We start from the raw sequence: 24,513 nt of genomic DNA, 5'->3' as shown, positions 1-24,513 counted from the left end.
GTGGCTCTAAAGTATTGAGATGTCGTTCTGAAGGTCACCTACAATGGAAGCGCATAACACCTCGGGGTACAGAAAATAAAACAGATGATTTTACCAGACAAGTCAGTGGCTTGAGACAGAACAGAAGTGAAAAGAAACCAGCTCTAATGTGCTGGAACTGCAGAACACCCCAAAGCATGGAAAATATGACAAACGAGTTGAACAGACAATTAAATGCCATCGGACGAAAAAGGAGTGACAAGAAACAAAAGTGCTGGAACTGTGGATGTAAAGGCCACATGCGAAGGAACTGCAGAACACCCCGGAGCACGGAAATTGAGACCATTTCCCAGCAACGATGGAGGAAACAAATGAATGACCATATTGAGGAACGGAGGTCGCCAGAGAATGAAAAACCTTGTTTTAAAGTGCTCAAGATTTCTACAGTGAGTGGCAACAGTAACAGAATGTCCATCAATGGGCATATCGATGGAGTTCCTTACAATATGATCATTGACACAGGAGCTAATGTTACCATCATTCGGAGAGATTTAGCTCAACAGTTTAAAGATAAACTTATTTGGACACCATCCTGTGTTACCCTTCAGACTACATCTGGTGATAAGATCGACATAGCTGGGAAGTTAAACGTGAACATCATGTTTGCAAGTGCCGCCTACCATCACATGGCATATGTGGCGGATATTACAAATCCATGAGTACTCGGATTGGACTTTTTAAGGAAATATAATTTTTCCTTAGACCTTCAAAAACAATAAGCTGTTCTCAACATCTGAAGACATGGCGATCCATCTTTAAAAGGGATCATCGCCTGGAAACGCCGACGTCTCATGTGAAAGACCGTACTCATAAAGCTGCCGAAATCATACTAGGGTCGGAGAGAAACGCCAGACTACCTGCTATTCTCCAACTCAGATGCTCTTTGGTCGAGACCTTTGCCTACCTTGTGACCGCCTGTTTGGTCGCCTCATGGATGCGCCTTCATCGCCTGAGGAATACATCCAAGATGTCCAGGCCCGGTTTGAAGTGATGCACCATTCTCCATGAGAGTCAATTTGGCGACGGAGAAGATGAAGACCAGATACAACACAAGAGCTACTGAACATCAACTCCACGAAGGAGACAAGGTGTGATTGCGGAATCCGACTCAACGGAAGGGATTCTGTCCAAAATTACAGTCACCTAGGGATAGTTCGTACACAGTCCTAAACAGGCTGAATGATGTTGTGGTTCGGATCCGTAAGTCTTCAAACTGTAAACCTAAAGTCGTTCATTACGACAGGTTAGCTCATTACTATGCCATAGTACGTGGTATAAATAATTGTACATAATGTAAGACCATGGTCCTATTTGTTTCTAAATGTGTATTTTATTTGTTTTATTTATTGCATTTATTGTTCATGTTGGTTGTTATTGTAATGTAATTTTTATTATTGCATTTATGCCTTAGTTGTAAGTTTGGCTTCCTGTCCAGGGATTGTACTGCCCGGGACGTGAAGTCCTTGATAAGGGGGCAGTGTTACGGATTTGGTATTTAAATAGCTAATGTTAGTAGACTCATTAAATTGTTTATTCCCCATGCAGTGCAGCACGTGGAAAGCTAAGCCGGAAAATTAAAAATACAAGAGCACGTGCATTTAACATTTAATAAATAAATATCTCTTTTTGATTTCGAGAAATTTACAGAAAATTCTCGAGTGCGATTTAAAATCTTATAAAAAGAGGAATACCTCTCAGTTCGTAATGATTTTAGTTAGTTTGTTGTTGTTTTAAGAGTTTGTTTAGAAAACATCTCTTTTGACTCTAGCGAATTCGCAGATTAGCTTTCTTTAGCTGTTTTGAATTAAGTTCTCTTGAACGCTTGAGTACTTAAAAGATAACTACTGTGAGATATTGTAATACTGCATGAACATCGGAGGAAATTTAAGCATTTTTGTTGTGTTAATAATAAATTTTGTTCATTTTTCAACGGACGTGTGCATTCATTTCATTACGAACCCGTACACACGCAACAATATTTTACATTTTGGCTACATATGTATCCCAGAAAAGAATCAACTTTTTTACAAGCAGGTTTGTTTTGTTCTGGTGGGGATTTCTTGGCGATTGCTCGAAGAATATAGGAAACATTGTTCCTTCAGTGATTTTGTGAGAAAATACTGCAGTTTCTTTTACTGTAGGCAAATCCCTCAAACATTCATGGTGTTTTAAAGAAAGTTTTCCGCCACTACAAATATCATCAGTGCAAGCAGTTCACATTACCATGTTTAATCACACTTTGTCAAATGATTCTTGGCATTTGAACGGAAGAGACTTCTTTAGAATACTGTATTGTGAAATGTGTAAAAAAATATCATTTTCATTAAGTACAAGGTGGCTGAAATGGAACCATCTTCCTCCCGGATTAGAACCATCATTTACTTCCAGTTCTGTTGCAAAAAGTCAGCTATAAAATATCACCAAATCATGTGTACAGCTTTAGGTATTAGTGTTATATGGCAATGTGAAGGTTTAGTAATGAAAGTTAACCCTTCAGAACACGCGCATCACTGCGCTACGTTAGTACACGCGCAGGACAAATTTCACTCCAGTGTTTGTTTTTCGGAGTTCACCCCCCCCCCAACGTATAAATAAATGCATTTTCTTTGTTTTCAATGAATGTATAAATGACTAATAGGTTTGTGAATTCTGTTAAACCTTTTCTCCAGTTTTAATTTGAGATAATCTTACTTTAAGTTATGCAAACATTTCCATACTGGTTACCTAAAGTAAGCCATAAAAATCGAAATTTATGCAAAATTACTAACTTATATAAAATACATATGTGATTCTTTTATATTAGAAAAATCCGTTTTCATATATACATATTTTTTAACATAAGTGTTTATTATAAAGAGTGGTTTGATAAAGTACTAGAGGAATATGAAAAGGCTGCATTCTTACTAGCTTTTTTCCTTAAAACTCAATATAATGTCATTAAAATTAATCATATCAAAGAATAGATTCTAATTAAGAATATTAAAAAATATAAATAACACATAGTTTTTCCACCACCCCCCCCTCCCACCTGAGTTTATAATTCAAATAATCTCCTCACATTGAACAATCCTCACATAGTGTGACAACATATTTTTACAAACAAGTACATATTTTTAGCATAATATAATAGGGAAAACAACGCCTTCAATTCAGCTACATTTGTCTCTTGTGCATCACGTTGTCTAGAGAATTTGTTTCTTATTGATGAAATGTAAATGTTTGTTGATTTCATCAAATCTTCCATTATTTATTCATCAAAGATTTGCAATAAACACTCAGTTGGATTTTTTAAATTTCTAAAGCTTTTCTTGACACTATATTGTGCGGCCGTGTCCGAACGTTTTTCAAGGGTAATTTTTTACTTCAAATTGTTCCATCTATTCAAACATAAAAATCATCTGATGTCGAAGAAGATGATGTGAATCATCATAATACTGGTCAGAATTAGTTTCGTGAGCACTTTCAGAAATATTATCGCACTCAGAATCGGAATCTTCAATTTTGCTATCAGTTTCAACACTAGCGAGAAGAACCCGCAGTCGTTACTGTTATCTCTCGGACACACTAATCTCAATGAACGTCTCCCTAGAAATGAAACGTTAGTACACGTGCGGGGTAGCTACAATCCCGTTGCACATGCCTTCCCCGAAAACACAAAAATCCCAATGACATGGGAAAAATTCCTCTGGGCGACCACTTCCTAACCTTGATCTTGAAAGGTACATAAAGTACTAGAAAAAATCACGTATGACCTTCCCTTATTTTCTAAGAAAAGACTACACGTGGGGTGGATACATGTGGGGGGGACAAACATCTTTCATTTATTACAATATTACAGCAAGGAATATAATAATAATATCATAAATTAAATAATTATAAAGCATACCAATTGTATTTTTTATAAATGACATCAATAATAGTCATGATGTCTGAACTAGACTGGAAAATTTACTAAAGCTGACTAGCATTCAAAAGATTATTCCGTATCAAAGCGTGCTAGAAATATTTTTTGTTATTTAAAGTAATCACGCAAATGTCTGCAGAAATTAATAGTTAAATTTAAAAAAAAAAAAAAAAAAAAAACTTAGCATGAAATCTATTATAACAACATTGGTGTGCGTTTGGAACTCTGAGGTATAAATTGTAAATACATTTTAATTTTTATAAGTCCTTAATTTTGGCCGAAATGAATAGACGGTCCTTAATTTTGCTCATTTGACATTTCTTATCATTTCTAATGATTGCCATTCTATGTGTGAATTGCGATTTCTCATGAATATGGAATTAAAATTGCACGGCTCTTAACCTATCTGTTGGCGGATTTGCGTTGCAAACGATAAAAAAAAAAAAAACAATTAGCTACCCGAATGAAAGTATCGGTGTCTGATTGGCTATTCACCCAATCTTTCGAAACAGGTGTTATCCATAAATTTAGGCAGATTGTGACGAAAGCGTGAAGCCGGAAGTTCTTTAAGAGGCGAAAGTGATGATGAAGGTGCTCGAGAAAAAAAAGGGGGGGGGATTCTGAAAATATTTGCCAAAATTAGAGCAATCCCAACTTGGAAAGCCACAACCCTTCTGACGCCAATAGGAACGAGATGCCTGAAAAGTGCATTTTCAATAAACTGTGGCTTCATCAAGCTGACTACAAAGACTGGATATTGATGAATGACAATCCTTATAAAGCTAAATGTGGTTTTTGTCTGAAATAAATTGAAATTTCTATAATGGGAGAGTCAGTGCTGAAAATTCACATGAAAATTAAGTTTCGTTTTTTTCAATTTGTTTTTACACGGTTTTGCTTAGCTTAATTTCTGTGTTTGTTTCAATTAAGCCATAAATTAATTTTTTATCACCTTCTACGGAGTTTATTCTCTTTTGCACATACTATATGTATGGGATATCGGGATTATTAGTTTATTTCTGCAGAGGGTCTGTTATCGATTTCGCGGGAAATCTGATGGCTCCATTTCGATTTTAGGTCGCCAAGGGCAAATTCGGTAACGCTAACCGAGAAAGAGTGAAGTTCGGAAATACGTTTTGAAGCTTCAATAGACAATTAAGTATATAGTAATGCATTATTTTTGCTAATGGCGATACAATTATTAGTTGAAAACAACTAACTAATTAAAAAAATTTTAATATTTTTAAAACTGAAAACAACTAATTGAAACTAATTTTCCTGAATTAACTAGACGCAAAATTAACTTTCATGAATTACTAAAGTTATTGGGTAGAAGTTTAACTGAAAATATACATTCCGTATTATATATATATATTTATACAGTACAAAGTCCGAGGTCGGGAATTCGGCAATCCCAGATTTGAGATTTTTCCGGTTATTAGATCATTTTAAATCTACTAAGATGGCACGTAGAAATTATAAAATTGAAAATATGAAGTCGTGATTTATGAAATAATGAAGCATTTAGGATTTAAAGACTAGCAAAATTTACAAAAGAAAAGAGCTTAATATTTATATATTTACTTTATTAAACATTTCTTTCAATGTGAGTTGTTTGATTTGTTTTCTCTGCTAATACTTTAGACTAATACTATAAACATATAATTTCTTGTTGAGTTATTAAGTTCCATTGTTCAAGTCCTGTAATTGCTGTGTCGAGAATTCCGAATATCTTGTCAATCAAAGTTTTTTCTCGTTCAGTAACCTCTCTGTTACTTTCTTTACTATCGGTAGCTGTATTTTCTGGATTTAGAACCATACTACAGATTTCGCCCTCCGTTAATTGATTGATGATTGGGGCATTATCATCGCAGTGAAAAACTTCTGTTTAACTTCCCTAATTTCTGCCGCCTGGTGCGGCCATGCGAGCTCTGGTGCTGGTTCTGGCTTCATGTAAATAACAAATCCGTTATTCTTAATTCAAATAGCACTAAATATAATCGTTTGTCCTATGAGTATCATTAACAAAATCTATTTTTAGCATAAGGAAAGAAGTTTTTGTTAAATTGTCAACATTTTAGCGCATTAAACTTAAATCTGTAATTGGATAATATTCTGTAATTTGGCGTCGCTGCATGAGTCGTCACTCAAGTTGTCATCCGTTGATAAACATGCGGTGATGAAAGCAAAATACAATAAATAATGATTCGCGATTTCGGCATCAAGGATATAAAATATTAGTTGCTGTAAAATTAACAAATGTTTCGGTTTGAGATTATGCCAAGCAGATACGCAGCTATGGAGTCAAGTTACTAATCACACAAATTTATGCTAAAATAATTATTTCTTCAATAATGAGATATTTTATTTAGCGCCAAACTGAGATTAAGAATCGGGATTTCCGGCATGTTTTTTTATGATGAGGGAAAAAATCTAATGCGCATGCGTAAAGCATACCCCTTCCCTCCAAAAAAAGCCCTAAAAAATTGTTTGGTGGTGGCTTTGAGGTCCGGATTTTAGATCATTCCAGATATTGGATGTCCGGATCTCGGAATTTGTACTGTATATATATATATATATGTACTATATATAAAAGTACTGATATATATATATATAGTAAAAAATGTATATTTTCAGTATACATTTCTTATTATATATATATATATATGCGATACTTAATTTTACTAATGCCTTGCATGTAATGCCCCGTTTAGCTGCAAAACATCTTTCCGTTCTCAACTGCAGAGTTTCTTCTAACAGTATCATGAATTGTGTCAAGTTAGAAGAACCATCTACTTCAGGAAAAGATGTAACTGCTAATTCAACATCAATAAGTGTAGAAAATAATAAAACCAATTCTTTTCTTTTCAAATCTGAAGTTACAGATGCAGAAAAATATTTCTGCATCTGTAACTTAAGTAACTTAACTTATAGGATCACTATAGTGGGCTTAAAGTGCATCAAAAGCCACTATTCTTTTAAATCGTGCGATGATATTGGGCCGTTATTCACTAAAATGTTCTCGGATAGTTCCATTGCAAAATGGTTTTCATGTGGTGAAAAGAAATGTGCTTATATCTGTTATTTTGGTCTAGCCCTTATTTTAAAACTTTGTTACTAAAGCATTGTAAAAATGCTGAGTTTTTTACATTACTATTTGATGAGACTCTTAATCTGACAAATCAAAAGAAGCAACTAGATATTTATGTGAGGTACTGGCATCATGAAAATAAGGTCAGAATTCAGTACCTTACTTCTGCATTTATAGGGCATGCAACAAGTGAAATTATTTTATCCAAATATTATGAATGTGTTGAAAAACTAGACTTGTCAAAACTCTTACAAATATTGATGGATGGTCCTGCAGTAAACTGGAAATTTTATGATTTATTGCAACAGGACTTGACAAAGGAATATAACGTTCAATGCTTGACATTAGGGACATGTGGTTTACACATTCTTAACAATGCTTTCAAGCATAGGATGTCATCCACTGGCTGGGACATTCCATCATTCTTATCCTCCTTATATTGGATTTTTAAAGATTCTCCTGCAAGACGTGAAGATTTTTTAAGTATATCTGGCTTAAAAAAGCTACCTGTGAAGTTCTTCTTTTACCGATGGTTGCAAAATGTCCCAGCAGTTGAAAGAGCCATTGAAATATGGGATGACTTGCTACTGTACATTAAAGAAGTTGAAATGGGGAAGTTTAAAAAAAATTCATCGAAATCCTTCTCAAATATTTTGGAGGCAACTAAAGATAAAACATTTCTTATAAAATTAAATTTTTTCTCTCTCTATCGACAATATTATTGCCTTTCCTTGAATATTATCAAAGTGATAAACCACTTATTCCCTTTTTTGCTGAAGATATCTTAAAACTTGTAAATGATTGCCTTCAGCACTTTAAAATTTTGAAACTAAAATATTCAAAAATAACTAAAGCAGAAAATCTTTATAAATTTAATTTTAATGATCCAAATTGTAATAATGATAAAAGTAAAGTTTATTTGGGATTCATTGCTGAGCAGTTAATAAATGATAAATGCCGCAAGAAGGACATTTCACAAGCTGAAAGTTTTGCATTGAAACAAGAAGGTCAACAATGTGTCTTAACAATGGTACAACACTTAATGTCTAAATGTTCAATAAATTATTCTCTTATTCGAAATGCATCTTGTGTAGACCCGCGATTGATGGTTAAAAAGTCCAGAAAAAGCCGAGAACAAAATGAAAATTGTTCTAACGGTATTAATGCAGAATAAACGTGTTTTACAAGATGATTGGGATGAAATTCTGCTGCAGTTTGGAGAGTTTCTATACAAAGTAGTTAAGACAAATTTACATAATTTTCTACTTTTGATCCTCAAAATCTTTCTCTTGACACATTTCTCACTTCTTATTTTCATGATTTTCATTATTCAAAAGTATGGAAAATAGTGAAAATGATTCTTATCTTGTCACATGGACAGGCCTCTGTGGAAAGGGGCTTCTCTGTAAATAAAGCAATTGAAATTGAAAATTTAAGTGACTCATCATACATTTTTCAATGCACAGTATTTGATTACATAAAATTTTCTGGAGGTGTTCTTAATATCGAAATTAATAAAGAAATGAGATCAGCAGCAGCTTCTGCAAGGTCTAACTATATGCAGTATTTAGAAGAACAAAAATCTTTAACTAAATCTGAAAATTCAAAGAGGAAAAGAAATATCATTGAGGAAGAAATTGATTATATGAAGCAGAAGAAAAAATTTCTTCAAAGGGACATTAAAGATATTAATGAAGAAGTAGATGCTTTAGCAGATGAAGCTGAGACCAGCATGAACATTGATTTGTTTATTAAAGCAAATGAACTTAGAAGAATAGTTAAAGAAAAGGAAATAGACATAAATAAATTAGATGTTAAAATAGCTGAAAAGATTTCAGATTTAAAAAAAGCACAAATGTTTTGTATCTTTTATTGTACAGTTTATTATTTTAGTATCTTTCAAAAAACCAAGGAAATAAATTGTATGTTTACAAATCAGTTATTTTAATTTGCAGAATATTTTTACATTGTGATTATAATAGTAGTTGACTGTGTTTAATAAATATCAAATAAGTTAAATAATAATCATGTAAATCTCTAAAATAGTGACTGTTAGTGTAAAATACACTTATACATGTTTTTAAAGAAATTATGTTCCTAATTTAAAGTTATCTACTTCATAACTTGTAGGGAGTAATAATCACCTGTGATTATAAGTCGTCTTCCTTTTTCTCTTGTAAAAAATCATCAAACTGCGCAAAAATGGTTAGACTAACACACAAGCACTTTTTAATAAATTTCTTAATTATTGAAAGTAATAATTACTTAAAGTTGGTGTAAATGTTTATGTGCATTGAGAAAGGAAATTATTTATGAAATGGAAATAAAATTGAATCTCACTGTCCATTAATGGAAAGTGTCTATTAACAGATGTTTTGGGGACCATCTGCTGTATTTAGTCTGAAGAACCGTAAAAACACAGAGAGATTGATATCATTTCTCAATGCTTTCTAATTATTGACATCCTCAAGAAAAGTTGCAAACCAATTGGAGACTTTATAAATGGGCAGAAAATATTTGTTTGGCTATCTTTATGGCTCATAGGCATTGTTCCACTAAACAAATAATAAAAAGAAGCATTTTATGATAAGAGGAAAATTTACATTGCTAATATTTACATTTTTATGGCTGTGTTTATCAAAATAACAGTTAAATATAAAGAATGTAAATCTGTATATACTCAAACATATATGTCATACTTGAATGCATGGGCTATTTATTATCGCATGTATACTTGAAAATACACCACAGACAAGCGGTTACTCTGAAAGTGGAAACTAGGAGTGTGGCTAATAAGAAACTACCCGTTTCTCAGTTTCGGAGTTTCTTCATGAAAATTTTTCTTGCTGTACTGCTGTAAGAGAGGTAGGGAATAAATCTTGTTGATGTCACATATCTGTGTGGATAGGCAAATCAGAGGTGCTGTAATTAATGGTATTGCATCAAATGATAATCCTTAAAACCCAGTTAGTTAGTTATAACACATAACATTAATTATAATATATAATGTCTATGAGTATGTTGGTCAGAGTATCAAATGCATGCTCAAGTAACAATGAAAAATTGATGGAAATTCATCTCCATGATTAAAATTTACAACTTAGTTTCCAGTTAAACTGGAAATTTGAAGTGGAGCATAAAAAACATGACTCAATAAATAAAAAGAAGGCTTATAAACAGAAGTAAACACATTTCTCTAAATTTCTATGTACCTGTGTATGTAATTTCATCTTGCATATTTTCACATTTTTAAGCAAGTAATGTCATTAAAAAGCTGCAGATTATAGAAAAATTTCATATGCAAATCTAAAACCAGTGTACTTGAATATTCATAAACCAACTTTGTTTATCTGGTGATAAAATCTTCATTGCTGAGTGTAATTACTAATTTATAACTTTAACTAAACTGTTGATTGTTAAGCAAATTAATCCATATCACTTTATATTAATAAATATCTGAATATGAACTAATAACATTTGTATGATAATTCCAGTAATTAGCATTTCTTTTTTCTTGTTATAATTAACAAATAACAAACATATGTTATAATTAACAAAAAAATACACGGGGATCCAAAACTCCAGACATTTTAAAAAATTAATAACAAATAAAGTATAAATAGAAGGACAAAGTTTACAGCAGTTATTACAGTAATGATTATTATTTTAATTTTGTTATTTAACTTTAAAAAAACTTATTGTTGCAAAATAATTTAACTTAATCTAAAATTTTTTATAAAAATATAAATTTTAGACATCCAATTTTTTTCATTTGTATCTAATCTATGCAGGCCACTCTATCATTAAGGTAAATTTGTGCAAGATTATCTACATAAAGATTTCTAGAACCAACAGATTTAATGAGATCGTGGAAGCTTATGCCAGTCTCATTCTGTTTTTTTCTTGTGGATTATATCAGAAACCAAAGTATTCATTAAAAATGATAGATACTGAAAAACTGAATAAATGGATACATAATCAGCTGAGACTGTTTTGTAATCAGTTACAGGAGCATAACTAAACTGAAAATCATTGTAGATTACCTTGTTTTATCCAAGCAACAAAGGGTTCTTGCATTGTAGTTTGGTAATATATATATTTTATCAGTTATTGTGTTAATATTTGTAAATTGTTCTGTTATTTATAATTTTTTTTCAATTTTATTCAAATGTTTCAAGAACTTTTACATATTTGATATCTTATTTCTCGGATTAAAACTCTAGACGCTGCTTACAAGATTACATTTTACCTGAACCATAATTGAATCATAATTTTTAACTGAGTATTTTAAATGTATGTATTTACGTAATGTATCTAAAAAAAATAGTTTTTATCTTAAAAAACTTTCATAAAGGTCATATTGATATTTTTTTTAATCAAAATTACATACAATTTTCTGTTTCTTTTAGCCACTATATATTCCACCCTACGTCAACACCTGTGGTTTTACTAGCAGACTCAGATCTCCTCGCTTATGGGATCCTTCAAATCCTGACCATAAAAAATTAAGTCCTCCACCTTATACACCCCCACCAATGTTAAGCCCAGTTCGCAGTGGGTCTGGCCTGTTTTGGCACATAATCAGTGGGTCTGGAAGTTTGACTCCAAAATCAGCACCTATAACACCAAGTTTTGGATTGGTTCGTAAAGGTAATTCTATTATTATTTTTTACCCATTCATAGGTATCAAAGCATAAAATATTTCATTTAAAATCCAATTTTTTAATTTCTTTTATTTCAAATTATTTTTTTGTTCTTATACACAGAATTAGTTGCAAGTTATGTTTGAATTCATAGGATAAAATGTAATGTGAAGAGAAAAATTTGAATTAACTTTAAGAGTTGCATAATCCAAATGTTGGATCATATTTACAGTTGCATGCACATTGAATAAGTTATATTCTACTTGCAAAATTGAGGTCCATTGACTTGTTACATGCTGCATTGTGAAATATTTGTAAACATTACATATGTCCATTTTATTTTTATACAAAAACAAGTGGGGCTGTAAATTTAGATCATGTTGACACTCTGTGGTATTTTGTTTTGAAATTAATATTGTTATGAGAATTTTTGTTTTGATTTCATAAAAAAATACATTTTCAATTTAAACATGATTTAGAATGAAATCAAAGAAAATGTTTTAATTTCTTTTATTCATCTCTTCAATATATTACATATCTATGGAAGATCTATAAATTCAAAAGTAAAAAATACCAAGTAAATTCAGTTTTTATGATATAAGACAAAATTTCTTTGAATGTGATATAGTATGTATATCATTTACGCTAAATTGAAATCGGAATAGTTGCATATACTATTAATTAAATTTAGCAATACTAATTTAGAGCAAAAATTCAGATCAAGAATTTTAGAGTTTGAACTTTATAGCCAGTGAAGCAGGAAATTCCATTATCACTAGAAAACTTTGCCCATGGAAAAATATATTTAATTTTCAGATTTTTTAATGTTGTTTTAAAAATTGCATAATGTATTATAAAAAAATACATAATCTTTAAGTGTTTTTTTTTAACTCAAAGTTTGAGAATTTAATAAAACTCCTATAGATGCATACTGTTTTAGTTTAATTTATTTTATCTAAATTTATGTAAGATGAAGAGTGATTTGAAGGGGGGAGAAAAAATATTAACAATCGTAAGTTTCTTAAATGTTTCAAATTGACTTTTAATTATATAAAAAATTTTTGACTAGTCTGTGTTACCTTGAATTTAATATATTAGCTGTGACTGAGAAACAAACCCAAACTCCGCAATTTGCTTTTGCTGAAGAAGTACTTCTTATACATTCTTTAACCCTTTTGATCCTAAAGGGCACATACATCCCAGAGATTAGATTTCATACCCTATTGGGAATAAATAAAACCCACTTTTAAATGGTTTTTTACATTTACAATGCTTTTAAGGAATTGGGAACAGATATATGACTAAAGAAACCTGGCAACACTTTTAGATTGCAAATGGTACACTTATGTTTTTGAATATGCTGATTACTCAAGTTTTGATTTGTCTATTTTTTTAATTTTGCAGTAAGTACAAGGATATTTAAAGCATACTTAGTATGAAATAGTTCTTATTTTTCTTATTAAGTAGTAATTTAACATTTTTAATGTCAAAGTTAAGAAATTTTGAATAAATTCTTTTTCTAGGATATATTGTCTCAATCGTATTTAACAGTAGGTTGATGTGTCCCACCAGTGATCAAATTACTACATGCTGATATATTATGTTTGTGTTTATGAAACATATATGAAAATTTATGTTGTATATGAACTAGTTCATGTGACAAAGTTTATGTTTTGTAATATTCACATTATATATTACTGTAAATTTTAGTTTTGTTTTCTGAGAATGGGTAATATCCTAGACCAACGTTTCTTAAACTGTGGGTCAGGATCCCCATGGGGGTCGCCAAAAATTTTAGCAATTTGATATTTCTTTAACTTATGATAATTTTACAATTACCAAATATTTTTGCACAATATATCTGAAAATAGATAAAAGATAAGACAATATAGACAAAGAAAAAATGAAAACGACCCACTTCTTTTTATAATATTAAAAGTTCATCTTACTTGCTTTGCACATGATGCTGTCATTTCATCTGTTACTTATTTAAAATTTTCACATTGTTCTATGTCTTAAAATTAGAAATTAAAGTTAATGACCTACACCTGCAATAGTATATTACAGAACAAGTGAAAAAATTGACAGTTTCACTCATGTGTGTGTCGTATTTGCACAATGCTTATGGTTGTCGCAAAAAAAATTCAGTGATAAAAAGGGGTTGCAACTGAAAAAAAGTTTAAGAAGCCCTGTTTTAGACAATTGGGACAAATAGTTCCTGTTGACAATATGATTGGGACATATTGTACCAGGAGATTTTCAAGAAATAGCAAAAGTTAAAAACTTTAAACTCATATTACACTTCTTTTAGTATGTCAGCATTAAATTAAATTACTTTTCATAGTTAAATATTAAATATTAATCTTGCAAAATTCGGGTCGAAAGGGTTAAGGTATCCATCATTATCTTTTAATAAACTGTAGTTATCTAGCTACTTATGTAGTTTTATAGGAAAATAGATTCATGTTATGCTAAAGGCAAATAAAAATTTATGAAATAGCCTTTTTTTTAAACATGACATAATTTTTTCTTATGCATGGTCATTCTTTATGAATTCTTATCTAGCTACTTATGTAGTTTTATAGGAAAATAGATTCATGTTATGCTAAAGGCAAATAAAAATTTATGAAATAGCCTTTTTTTTAAACATGACATAATTTTTTCTTATGCATGGTCATTCTTTATGAATTAACCTTCCATCAAATCAGTTTTAATGCTTTTAACTCATCTTGATAAGAATTTTTTGTTACAATTATTATTTTATGAAATTCATAAATAATTTAATAATCTTCTAAAGTTTTGAGAAGTTTTTTTTTCATTGTTACCATGCAGTGAATCTGATGGCATAATGGCTTTTATTGGTACCTTTCAGCTAGTACAGGTGAAAGTACTCCAGAGGTAGAAGAAGAATTAGTGGAAGCACCTGAATCTGATATTCTCCCGTAAGTGTAATATGTAAATGTACACCTTTTGTTATCTGTATCATTAAAAATATGTATTATAGAACAATTTTGTTCTTTCATGTTCTGGATGTGTAATTGTTTTTATAATTCTAGACATGTAAACATTGGTTCCAACTACCAAGCCAAAATACCTCCTTTCAATCGTAAGTTTCTGAGATGTTTCAAATTGTCATTTAATTATATTAAAAATTTCATACTACTTTGTATTAGCCTGAATTAAACATATTAGAAATATATAGTATTTACCACGTTCAAGATATATTAATTTGTATATTATAAATATGTTATTGTTTTAGATATATTTGCTATTGTAACAATTTTCAGTCTTTTGTTTGTACATGCTTTAAAAAGGGTCTGTTGCTGAGGTTGTCTACTGCCATTAAATGGAATTTTACCTGTGCTGATCTAATTCTTAATTATATATATAAAAAAAAAAAAAGTATAAATCAAAATGTTCATATTAGATTCCCCCCCCTCCTCTCTCTCTCTCTCTCTCTCTTTTTTTTTTTTTTTTTTTTTTTTTTTTGTAAAAGTTGGGTAAAATTTATTAAGTACATAATTTGTATTTCATGGAAATGAACATGAAATTGTGTTTTCTGCATATGCAAAACTAAGAATTGTGTAATTTATTTGCTTTTTTGAAGGATATAGACTTTTGATTGTCAAACCAAATAAATTTGCATTAAATTGAAAATAAAAGTTATTTAGTTATGAAAAGATATGGCTATTTAATAATTATTAAATTTAGAATGCCTAGCTATATATATAAAAATTTCCTTTGAAAATTTCATGTGTAATCAGTAGAAGCTTTAATTTGCTTTGTAATGAGTGTTAGAACTATAATTCAACAGCAGATTGTTTCACTTCCCCTTCCTGACATTTATTTTTTGAAACAGTTATTGCAGTAGCTTTCAAAAATGTAATAATTTATTATGTATATTTGCTATGTAAGTATGCATTATTTCAATATTACTATTTTGAATTTTATTCGTTTCAGCTAATTTCAAAGATGCCCTCTTAGTAGAGCATGAGGCAGATAAACTTTGGGACCCTTCCACTCTCTCTTCAGTATCTCAAGAAGAAGGTAACAATTCTATGCTTAGACTATTTTTTAAAATAGAGGTTGGGAGAAAGATATTGTTGTTTTATTGCCAGATTATTAATTTTATTTTATTTATTATGGTGGAGGCATATCTGTTTTGGTGCATACCTAAACTGAATTAAGAAATGGATAGATTTTTAATAATTTTTCCCACTGCAGAAAAAAACCTATTTGTATCATGTTTACTTTTGTCAATTCAAGGAGAAAAAGCCAGTTTTATGATCTAAATTTAGGACTAATCTAAACTCATTTTATATGGTATTTTTTAATTACTTATTTAAAGTGACTAAAGATGAAATTTTTAAAGAAGTACAATATAATTGCTTCTAAGTAAAAATGTAGGTCTCTAAATTCTAGGGCATAAAATATTTAAGTTGCACATTTATGCTTGAAAGTACTTGCAAAGACAAACTTAAAACCTGATTATTTTGAAGGGAAAAAAAGGATTCAAAATGTTTTGGCAAATAAAATAATTTATTCAAAAAGTTCTGGAAAACAAGACAGTATTCAGACACTTGTAATAAATAGTTTATATTTAATAAAAACATGAAAATGATCGGCTATTCAATATTTAATTGTCTATAGCTGTAATATTTCATGTACAGTAAATTATCTTTTTTTAATAAAACATGCAAATTCAATATTTAATTGGATACTCTATAGCTGTCATATTTCATGTACTTTCACATGGATTCAACTATTTTTTTATGTAAGAGTATTCCATTTTTCCCCCTTTCTTTCCTAAGAATTACTTTTAGTATAATTTTTCCTTATTCTTTCTCTAACCCACTTCTTACATGTTCAATAGGATTGAAGTCTGAAAAATATAGAGGAGTTTTGATAGTTTGAGATTGAATGTATAATAACCACCAGTGGATATTTAATGCTGTTTTGGGATTCCAAGTTTTCTTAAAAACTGTTCCTGGTTTTCATTAATGATATTTATGTGCTTATATTTTCTATAAAATCTAAATTTCCTATAACAGAGACAGCAAAACATCACAAACCATTATGCTTCCACCATCATGCTTAACAGCAGACAATAGGTATTTTTTTTTAATTTAATTCTTCATTCAACTTTTGCCACACAGTAATTTGTCAATCGGGCTCTTTTTTAAAAAGCAAACTTATTTTCTTGTTGAAAAATTTCCTTCCAGCTGATTGCATATTGTGTGCATATGCTCTTTTAAAAATTTCACAAGGAAGTATTGTAATCGCGAAAAGCTTCAGGCAGCATATTTCAACAAAAATATCCACTTTGACCGCCTTCAAATGCAATTTAACGATGTTTTTGCGTGATATCTTATATGTAAGGACAGAATAAAAGACTCTTTTCCTCCAAAAAAACTAAAAAACTGCTTTAAAATTAATTCTGAAGAGAATTTTTCACGGCGTCTGTATGAACATACGTACGTATCTCTCATAACTCAAAAACAAGTAGCCTCAGAACGTTGAAATTTTGTATATAAGTAACATGTACATGTGCACCTCGTATTTTGGTTTCAATCGGCCGCGCCAAAGATATATAAATATATTTATAAATATATCCACTCTGTTACCCGGCTCAGTGATCTCAGTTTCTTTACTCTTATATGTTTGTAAATTGTGCATTTTTTGCTTTAAAAATGATTGAATTATGTTGTTTTTATCTTCCGGTTAAAGTTTTTATGCCTTTCGTAATTCTGGAAGCAATATTTGTACAATTATCAACAATTTAAAAGCTGTTTAAGTGCGGTTAAGTTTTAAATAACATGGCGGATGTATTTGTTTACATTTGAAACAGCAGAATTGTAGATTTGTTGCCAATCTAGAGAGACTAAGCTTCACAACACAAAAATAGCGCCTTCATTTATTATTGCGAATTAAATCATGCTTAATCCTTTCTGGAATTTTTTCAAGGAAATAAGTATTTAAGATTTGCTTCGTAATTTTTAATACAGATATTTTGAGTTTTTATGTATTTTTGCCTTGTCGCGAAGTGAAAACTGAATTAATTGAATGAGAAATACTCAATCGTCTGTGAAAAACTGTTTCTTTTTTGTTTTGTTTGCTTAATTTCTTTTATACATTGTTCTAGCTTTGTTATAGCATTTGAATAGAGCATGTGGCAACGATTAGATAATTCTTTAAATGATATAAATTTTGTGCATTCTGAGTTATAATATGAACGAAATATAATACTGTTAAGTAAACCTAGCGCCAGAGTGTCGCTATGGTAAACAAAGTGAATTTTAAAGAATGCATTTATTCTATTGTGGTTTATGCACTTTTGGCGAAGTAGGTTTAATTCAATCTAATAAGTTAAATGAAATGCAAGAAAAAATGCGTATAATTTAGTATTCTGTACAAGGAAGTCATGTGGTGTACACATTAGATTTAAAAAAAAAAAGTATAAATCTCGGATTCCTAGATGTGAATTAGGAATGTGATTCATGCTTCAGTGCACTTTTAACAGGTATATGCAATTTCCATCATTTTATAGCATCAACAGTAGTTGAGTGCTTTATATCAAGGATTTTTTGGATATTTCAAATACTTTTACCATCTCTAAATGATGAATAATTAAATTTCTAGCAGAATGTTTTGTTAACTTGTAGTGTCTGGCAATGTTTGTTTCAGATATGGGATCAGAAAATTTATTTTAATGAACAAATAATAATTTTGAAATGCAGATGATAATTCCTATAATATATTTTCATTTAAAATAAAAATTGGTGACAAGAAACATCATTATGCCAAAACATTTCAACAAAAGTTGCGAGTGTGTGAATTATTATGCGAGTTACTGATAAACACTTTTTGAATAAATTATTTTATCAAAATAAATATTTTGATCATATTTGTTATGCAATAAATAAGCTTTAAAGTAGACCAAAAATAATGTGTCAGAAAAATGTATGAAGTGTCTATTTCAGTATTTAGTATAAGATCTCTGCAAATAAATTTCAACAGTACATGTGCCTGAAAACAAATGTGAGCTACTGTATATTAAAGGAATGATGTAGTGCATGTTTTTTTTTTTTTTTTTTTTTTTTTTTTTTCCCCTTTACTAATGCATTCTGTATAAAAGAATATCTGTAAATTGTATTTTATGGAAAAATTTTGAAATTTTGTAATTTATGGCATAATAACCGCAGTATTTTATTAAGTGTAATTTTTTATGAAGTTGGTTTGTAAAATTTCTTTTGTATTTATATGTGGCTATATATGAATGCTATAAAATTGGTGTTTGTTTTCAAATAATAGGAATTTTTCTATTTCTAGTTGATCTATATCTAGAATTATCATGCTGTGCTGTAATACCTGGTAATGGAAGAAATAAGGAATATGCTCTGCATTTGTTACAAATATGTAAAGGAAATATCAAGGTATGTTTGTGTATCAAACCATTAAGTCATGTTTTAGATAAGTCCATACAGCATTCAACTGAACTAACACATATTCAGGAGACTGAAGTCTTTATATGCATTCAAGTTAACTTGTTCAAATTTAATAGGTAAAAATCAAATATCTTTGCTAGACACCCCAAGCAACTTTGACAACTTGCAAATGTTCAGTCTGTTGCCACTATCAGTCTACTTTCACCAACTCATTACCATCTGTTCTTTATCATCTTTGTTTTGTTCCCTTTTGTGATATCTTGTTTAAATAGATTTATATTGGTATATACTGTTCATCCTCAAAGTGCATATTTATATTGCATAATATTTTGGTTTATCATTATACAGTTGAATAGCAATAATATTTTGGGGGAGTTTGGATCCATATTAGAGTAATAAGTATGACATCTCCTTTATTTATCATTCTGTCATGGGTAGTGATCAAGGTAGCTATGTAGTTCAGATAATAAAAGCTTAGACCATATTCAAAATTGTTGCTATATCTTAAGACAAAAAAGTGGATGTCAACTATCATGCTGTAATGCTACAATAGTATCCATTCTTGTAAAACATTTATCCACCAACACCAATTTCATTCACTGCAGCTCCAGGTATAAATATGATTGGTGATCACAATTATAACTCTAAAGTTTTTTTAAGCTCCCGTACATTTTCTCATGATTAATGGGTTTGTTTTGTTATGAATTAAACTATTGTGCAACAAAGTATGTTTGAGAAAAACCAAATGCTGGGTGCTTCGCATAGTCTGAGTGATAAAAAATGAATAACTTTTGAATAGGAAAGAATTTTATTTCAGAATTTACATATGAGAATATAGGAAATTGAAAGGTGAGTTTCTCAAAATGTAGTCATTTCCAGAGACTACAGGAGAAATTCTCAGCTTGAAGTTCTTGATATCCCATTTGAATTTGTCTATTGAAACTGACCCTTTCATATTTGATATTGCTGTTTTCAGATCATCTATAGTTCTACTTCAATCTCTTCAGACTTCAATATGGCCCCATAAGAAGAAAACGGGGAAGACTAAGGGGGTGGCCATGTCTTTTGCTAAAATGATTCGGAAAGATGCGTTTGTTGTAGTGGCTTCTGAACAAATCCAGGGTGTTACATTTTGAATATGGAAGAACTTCAAAGCTTCATCCTCTAAAACTCTGTGTTTAGATCCTCTGTTTGTATTAGGCATCAGGAATGAACCTCATTCTCGTGAATATAGCATTCTGAATTCACTGTCTGGTCAAACAAATAAGAACTCAAGAAGCCATCAACACACAAACCAAATCAAACAGTGATGTTTAGTCAATGAAGAGGCTTTGTAATGACTACCGTAATTTCTGGAAGAAAGGCTGCATCAGCGTAAATGCCGCAATAGATTAAATTGCGCGTGACATCGTCGGGAGCCGTATACATGCAAAAACTCAACCTAAGTCCTGATATATGTCATACCAGTTAAGAAAAATGCATGAAATGAAACCATAACTCAAAAATAAATTAAAGGTAAGAAATGTGGAAAATATATTTACCTTCACGTATATACTTATATTTACCTACTAAAGAAGTCCATATTTGTAATACTCAGATTATATTATAAAAAAATGTTGCAACAATGAAATATTAAATTTGGATGACAAAAGGAAATTTTAAATTTTACTTACAAAAGGAATTACAGGAAACTATACATCATATGAAGCCATCAAAATCTTATTCTTCACTATCTGAATTAAAAAGATTTAGTAAATCCTGTTCTAAGTGCAAGTCTTCCAGATCGTCACATTCATCCTCTTGGTTTACAGTCTCTTTATCTAAGGATATAATTTCAGCTTCTTTGAACCCTGCTATTATTGACGATGTTTTTACCGATTTCCACGCACTTCCTACCCACTTTGCAACTTCTTCATAAGATGCTGTACGCATTTTATCGCTTTTGGTATACGTATGCAATCCTTCATTCATCCAACACTCCCACAGCTTTCGGACTTCAGCTTTAAAGGATTTATTACCCGACAAATCTAACGGTTGTAAGATTTTTGTCAAACCACCAGGAATTATTGTTTTGGTCGTAGACAATTTTTGACATCTGGTTTTCACTGACTCAAGTAAATGAGCACGCATGGAATCCATTATCAAAAACCCTTTTGGTTTGAAAAAAGATCCCATACGACACTAACAAACTTTTTTTAGCCACTTGTGCATGATTGTTTCGCACAACCAGCCGTTCTCGTTTGCACAGATAATTACATCATTAGGAAAATCTCCCTTCGGAATAGTCTTTCGTTTAAAAATGATTATCGGCTTTAGCTTGTCACCGTTTGCTGCACAAGCTAACACACATGTAAATGACATTCTTTCATGCCCCGTCGTAAGCACAGATACAGTTTTTGCACCAGTTTCATCAACATCTGTTTGCAGGAGAGTCGAAAGCTAACGGCATTTCATCCATATTTATTATCTGTGACCGAAGAAGTTTTTTTGTCAATAATATCTGTCAAATATTTTAGAAATGATGCCTTTTTATCCTGTCAGTCCATTGGTAATTGTTGCCCGACTGTTGTATGATATTTTTTCTTTTCATAAATCTGCTACACCTCCTTTGAAATCATTTATGTTCATTTGTTTTGCTATAAATTTTGCTTGTAAGCGAATTTTTACAATCGACATTGCCATTCGCTTTCCTCGTTCCTCCTTTATCCAGTTTGCAAGGTTGTCCTCTAGATTCGGCCACCTTACAGTACCACTTCTTTTGGCTCGTTTCTGTTGTGGCATATTTTCAAGAAGTTCCTTTTCAGTTCTCCAACGTCCAATACATCTCTCGTCCACTTCAAACTCTCGAGCTGCTGCTCGATTTCCAGTTTGTTCAGCACATGAAATTACATTAAGCTTAAAACCAGAAGTATAGCTTCTGTGCCGTTTAGGTGACATTTTCAAAAATTTTCCACTCCCTTCTTACTTAAAAACTATCCAACAAGTACTTGCACCCAAACTGATGGGATCTGTATCTGACAGAATGCCAAGAAAAATCGATTCATGCTGAACGGGAAATATGTCAGAGTTCGTTATTGCAAGGCAGGTGGAGTCGTGTCCGCCTTTGAAAAAAATTGCAGAAAAGGCAGGGGTGGGAAGAGGATGGGTCCTGGAAGATTCATCGAATGGCAGAGGAAAGAGACTATTCGAACTGATGAGAACGTTGATTTGAAAGGGGGAAGAATGTTATTGTTCTGAGATCTCGTTTAGGGTGAATAACGCATGTAGGTCCGTTCAAGGGAAAGAATGTAAACAAAATAACGTTCTCAAAAAGCAACTGAGTGGTATTTTGTGTGGGAACAGCACCAGTCTATGCACAATGACAAGGCCATCCAAGCTATGTACAATGACCATCATAGGAAATATTTTATTTTTAGTGCACCTAAACGCCGCACCTGCTGAAAATTTAAGTTTTAAACACATAAACGCCGCGGCGTGTCTTCCGGAAATTACAGTAATACACTCTACATGCTCCTGGGACATGCCCAGTATCTAGGCTATCTTTTTGGCAAATATATTCACTTGTCCTCTAGAATCAGCGAATGGACTGCATCGCATGTTGTAGTGTCAGTTGTGATTTGAAGGTGCCTACTGCAATGCTAATCTTCAACAGTAAAACAGGCAGTATTGAAATGAGATATCCAAATTTTCACAGTGCTATAGAGAGGGTGCTTCTCTTCCAGTGGGAATATCCTTACTGCATAATGATCTTTTATCATTGTGGCATAGTAGCGTGAAATATCTTTGTAATAAACCAAAAGTCTTACAGTAAGAATGTATAAACGAACTTGATATATAAAAATATAATTGAAAGTAAGTTTCTTTTCCATTTAATTAAATATTCTAACATATCCCATCAGTAAAATCACTCACCTGGTTTTTCTTTACAAATCTTCATTTAGTCAGGTTAAATAGATTTGATCTCTGCTAAACAAAACTATGCCATTAAAGAAATAAATTACAATCTAATTTAGTGAAAATTATTAAAAGATTTAGCTACAACAGTAACATATTTACAAGGCTTAATTAAAATCAGAATATCATTTAATTACACATTGTATGTTTTCAACACTGTTTCAATTTTGCATCTCTCAGCTTCTATTTCTCAGTTTGAGAGGTGGTTCTGTATACACTACAGTCAAAAGTCGTTAATCCGGACTCGTCGGGACTTCGGCGATTCCAGATTATAGATCATCGGTTTAAATATGGTAAGATGGCATGCAGAAATTATAAAATTAAAAATATGCAAACGTAATTTATGAAATAAAGAACAATTATGATCTAAAGGGTATCAAAATTTACAAAAAAAAGCTTATTATTTATTTGTTTCTAAGTTGCTTCATTTTATGTGATAATACTTTCTCTTTAATTCTATAAACGGACATAATTTCTTGTTCAGTTACAAAGTTCCGCTCTTCAAGTCCTATAATTGCTGTGTCGAGAATACCGACTAATTTGTCAATCAAAATTTTTTCGTTTTCAATAACCTCTGTGTCTATTTCTTCACTATCGGAAGCGAATTATAATGACAAGGAATTTAATTTAAATCATATCAAAGACGGAGTACATCGAGATGAAATACTACATTTAGTAAGGAATTATAAGCCAAATAAAATAAAAACATCTGCTCTGAAGATAAGGATAGTGCTGACAGATCAACTTCCAATTCGTTGCGCGATGCGGCGTCTCCCACGCCGCCGCAGAGCAGCGTGAAATTGATAAACAGATTTCGGAATGGTTAGAGAAACAAAGGATATGCCTTTATCCATTTTTTGCAGCAATTCCACTTTTTGTTGGATGGACATCGAAACATACTTTCACTTTGTAGATCCTTTGGGAGCTCCAGCATCAGAAATTCTATTTGACATAATCGAAAGTTCAAGCTTACTTTTACGAAATTTCTCTAACGGTCTGCAAAAAATAATAAGCCGGATCCAATTCGAAGATTAAGGAACAACGCAATCTGCAACATTAACTGAAATAGATAATTAGATAATTTTAGCTTATACCGTCCGTTATACATTAAACATGCATACGCACACGCACATGCGCAGCCGTAAAGGTCTTGCAACTAAGGTCAACGCGACGCATACGCAGGAAGTTTGTAGCTTTGAGGTCCGAATTAACGACTTTTGACTGTAGTTAAGAATTGTACTGTTCATCTGCTTTTTGTAATGCAACGTATGTCCAGTTCCGAGATTTTGAAGGAGCTCGATTAGATAAAGGTAAGTAAGTCTCTGTGGTGTTTTCAGAATAGAGCTAGGTCTGGTCACAAATAAAGTGCTGTTGAATAGTACCACCAAAGAAGTCTTATCTGGAGATGCAGATGGATGGTTCTAGAGTATCTATCTG

The 24,513-nt window shown here is 31.3% G+C and overlaps 1 protein-coding gene across 1 annotated transcript in view; it reads left to right on the top strand.

The window, feature by feature from the left end:
- The window catches only part of LOC118193812 (uncharacterized), a 145,289-nt gene that overhangs the window by 66,129 nt on the left and 54,647 nt on the right, over positions 1-24,513 (top strand). Inside the window, exons 9-13 of the mRNA XM_085814785.1 lie at positions 11,444-11,684; positions 14,550-14,619; positions 14,734-14,783; positions 15,638-15,724; positions 19,007-19,110. Coding sequence (XP_085670911.1) covers positions 11,444-11,684; positions 14,550-14,619; positions 14,734-14,783; positions 15,638-15,724; positions 19,007-19,110 — 552 coding nt within the window. The remainder of the gene's footprint in view (positions 1-11,443; positions 11,685-14,549; positions 14,620-14,733; positions 14,784-15,637; positions 15,725-19,006; positions 19,111-24,513) is intronic.

Source organism: Stegodyphus dumicola, chromosome 4, assembly GCF_044657685.1.
Source record: "Stegodyphus dumicola isolate Sdum_Otavi_A_Nest chromosome 4, ASM4465768v1".
Taxonomy (NCBI): Eukaryota; Metazoa; Arthropoda; class Arachnida; order Araneae; family Eresidae; genus Stegodyphus; species Stegodyphus dumicola.
The sequence above is the reverse complement of the archived record's forward strand: the minus strand, read 5'-3'. Positions and strand labels throughout refer to the sequence as shown.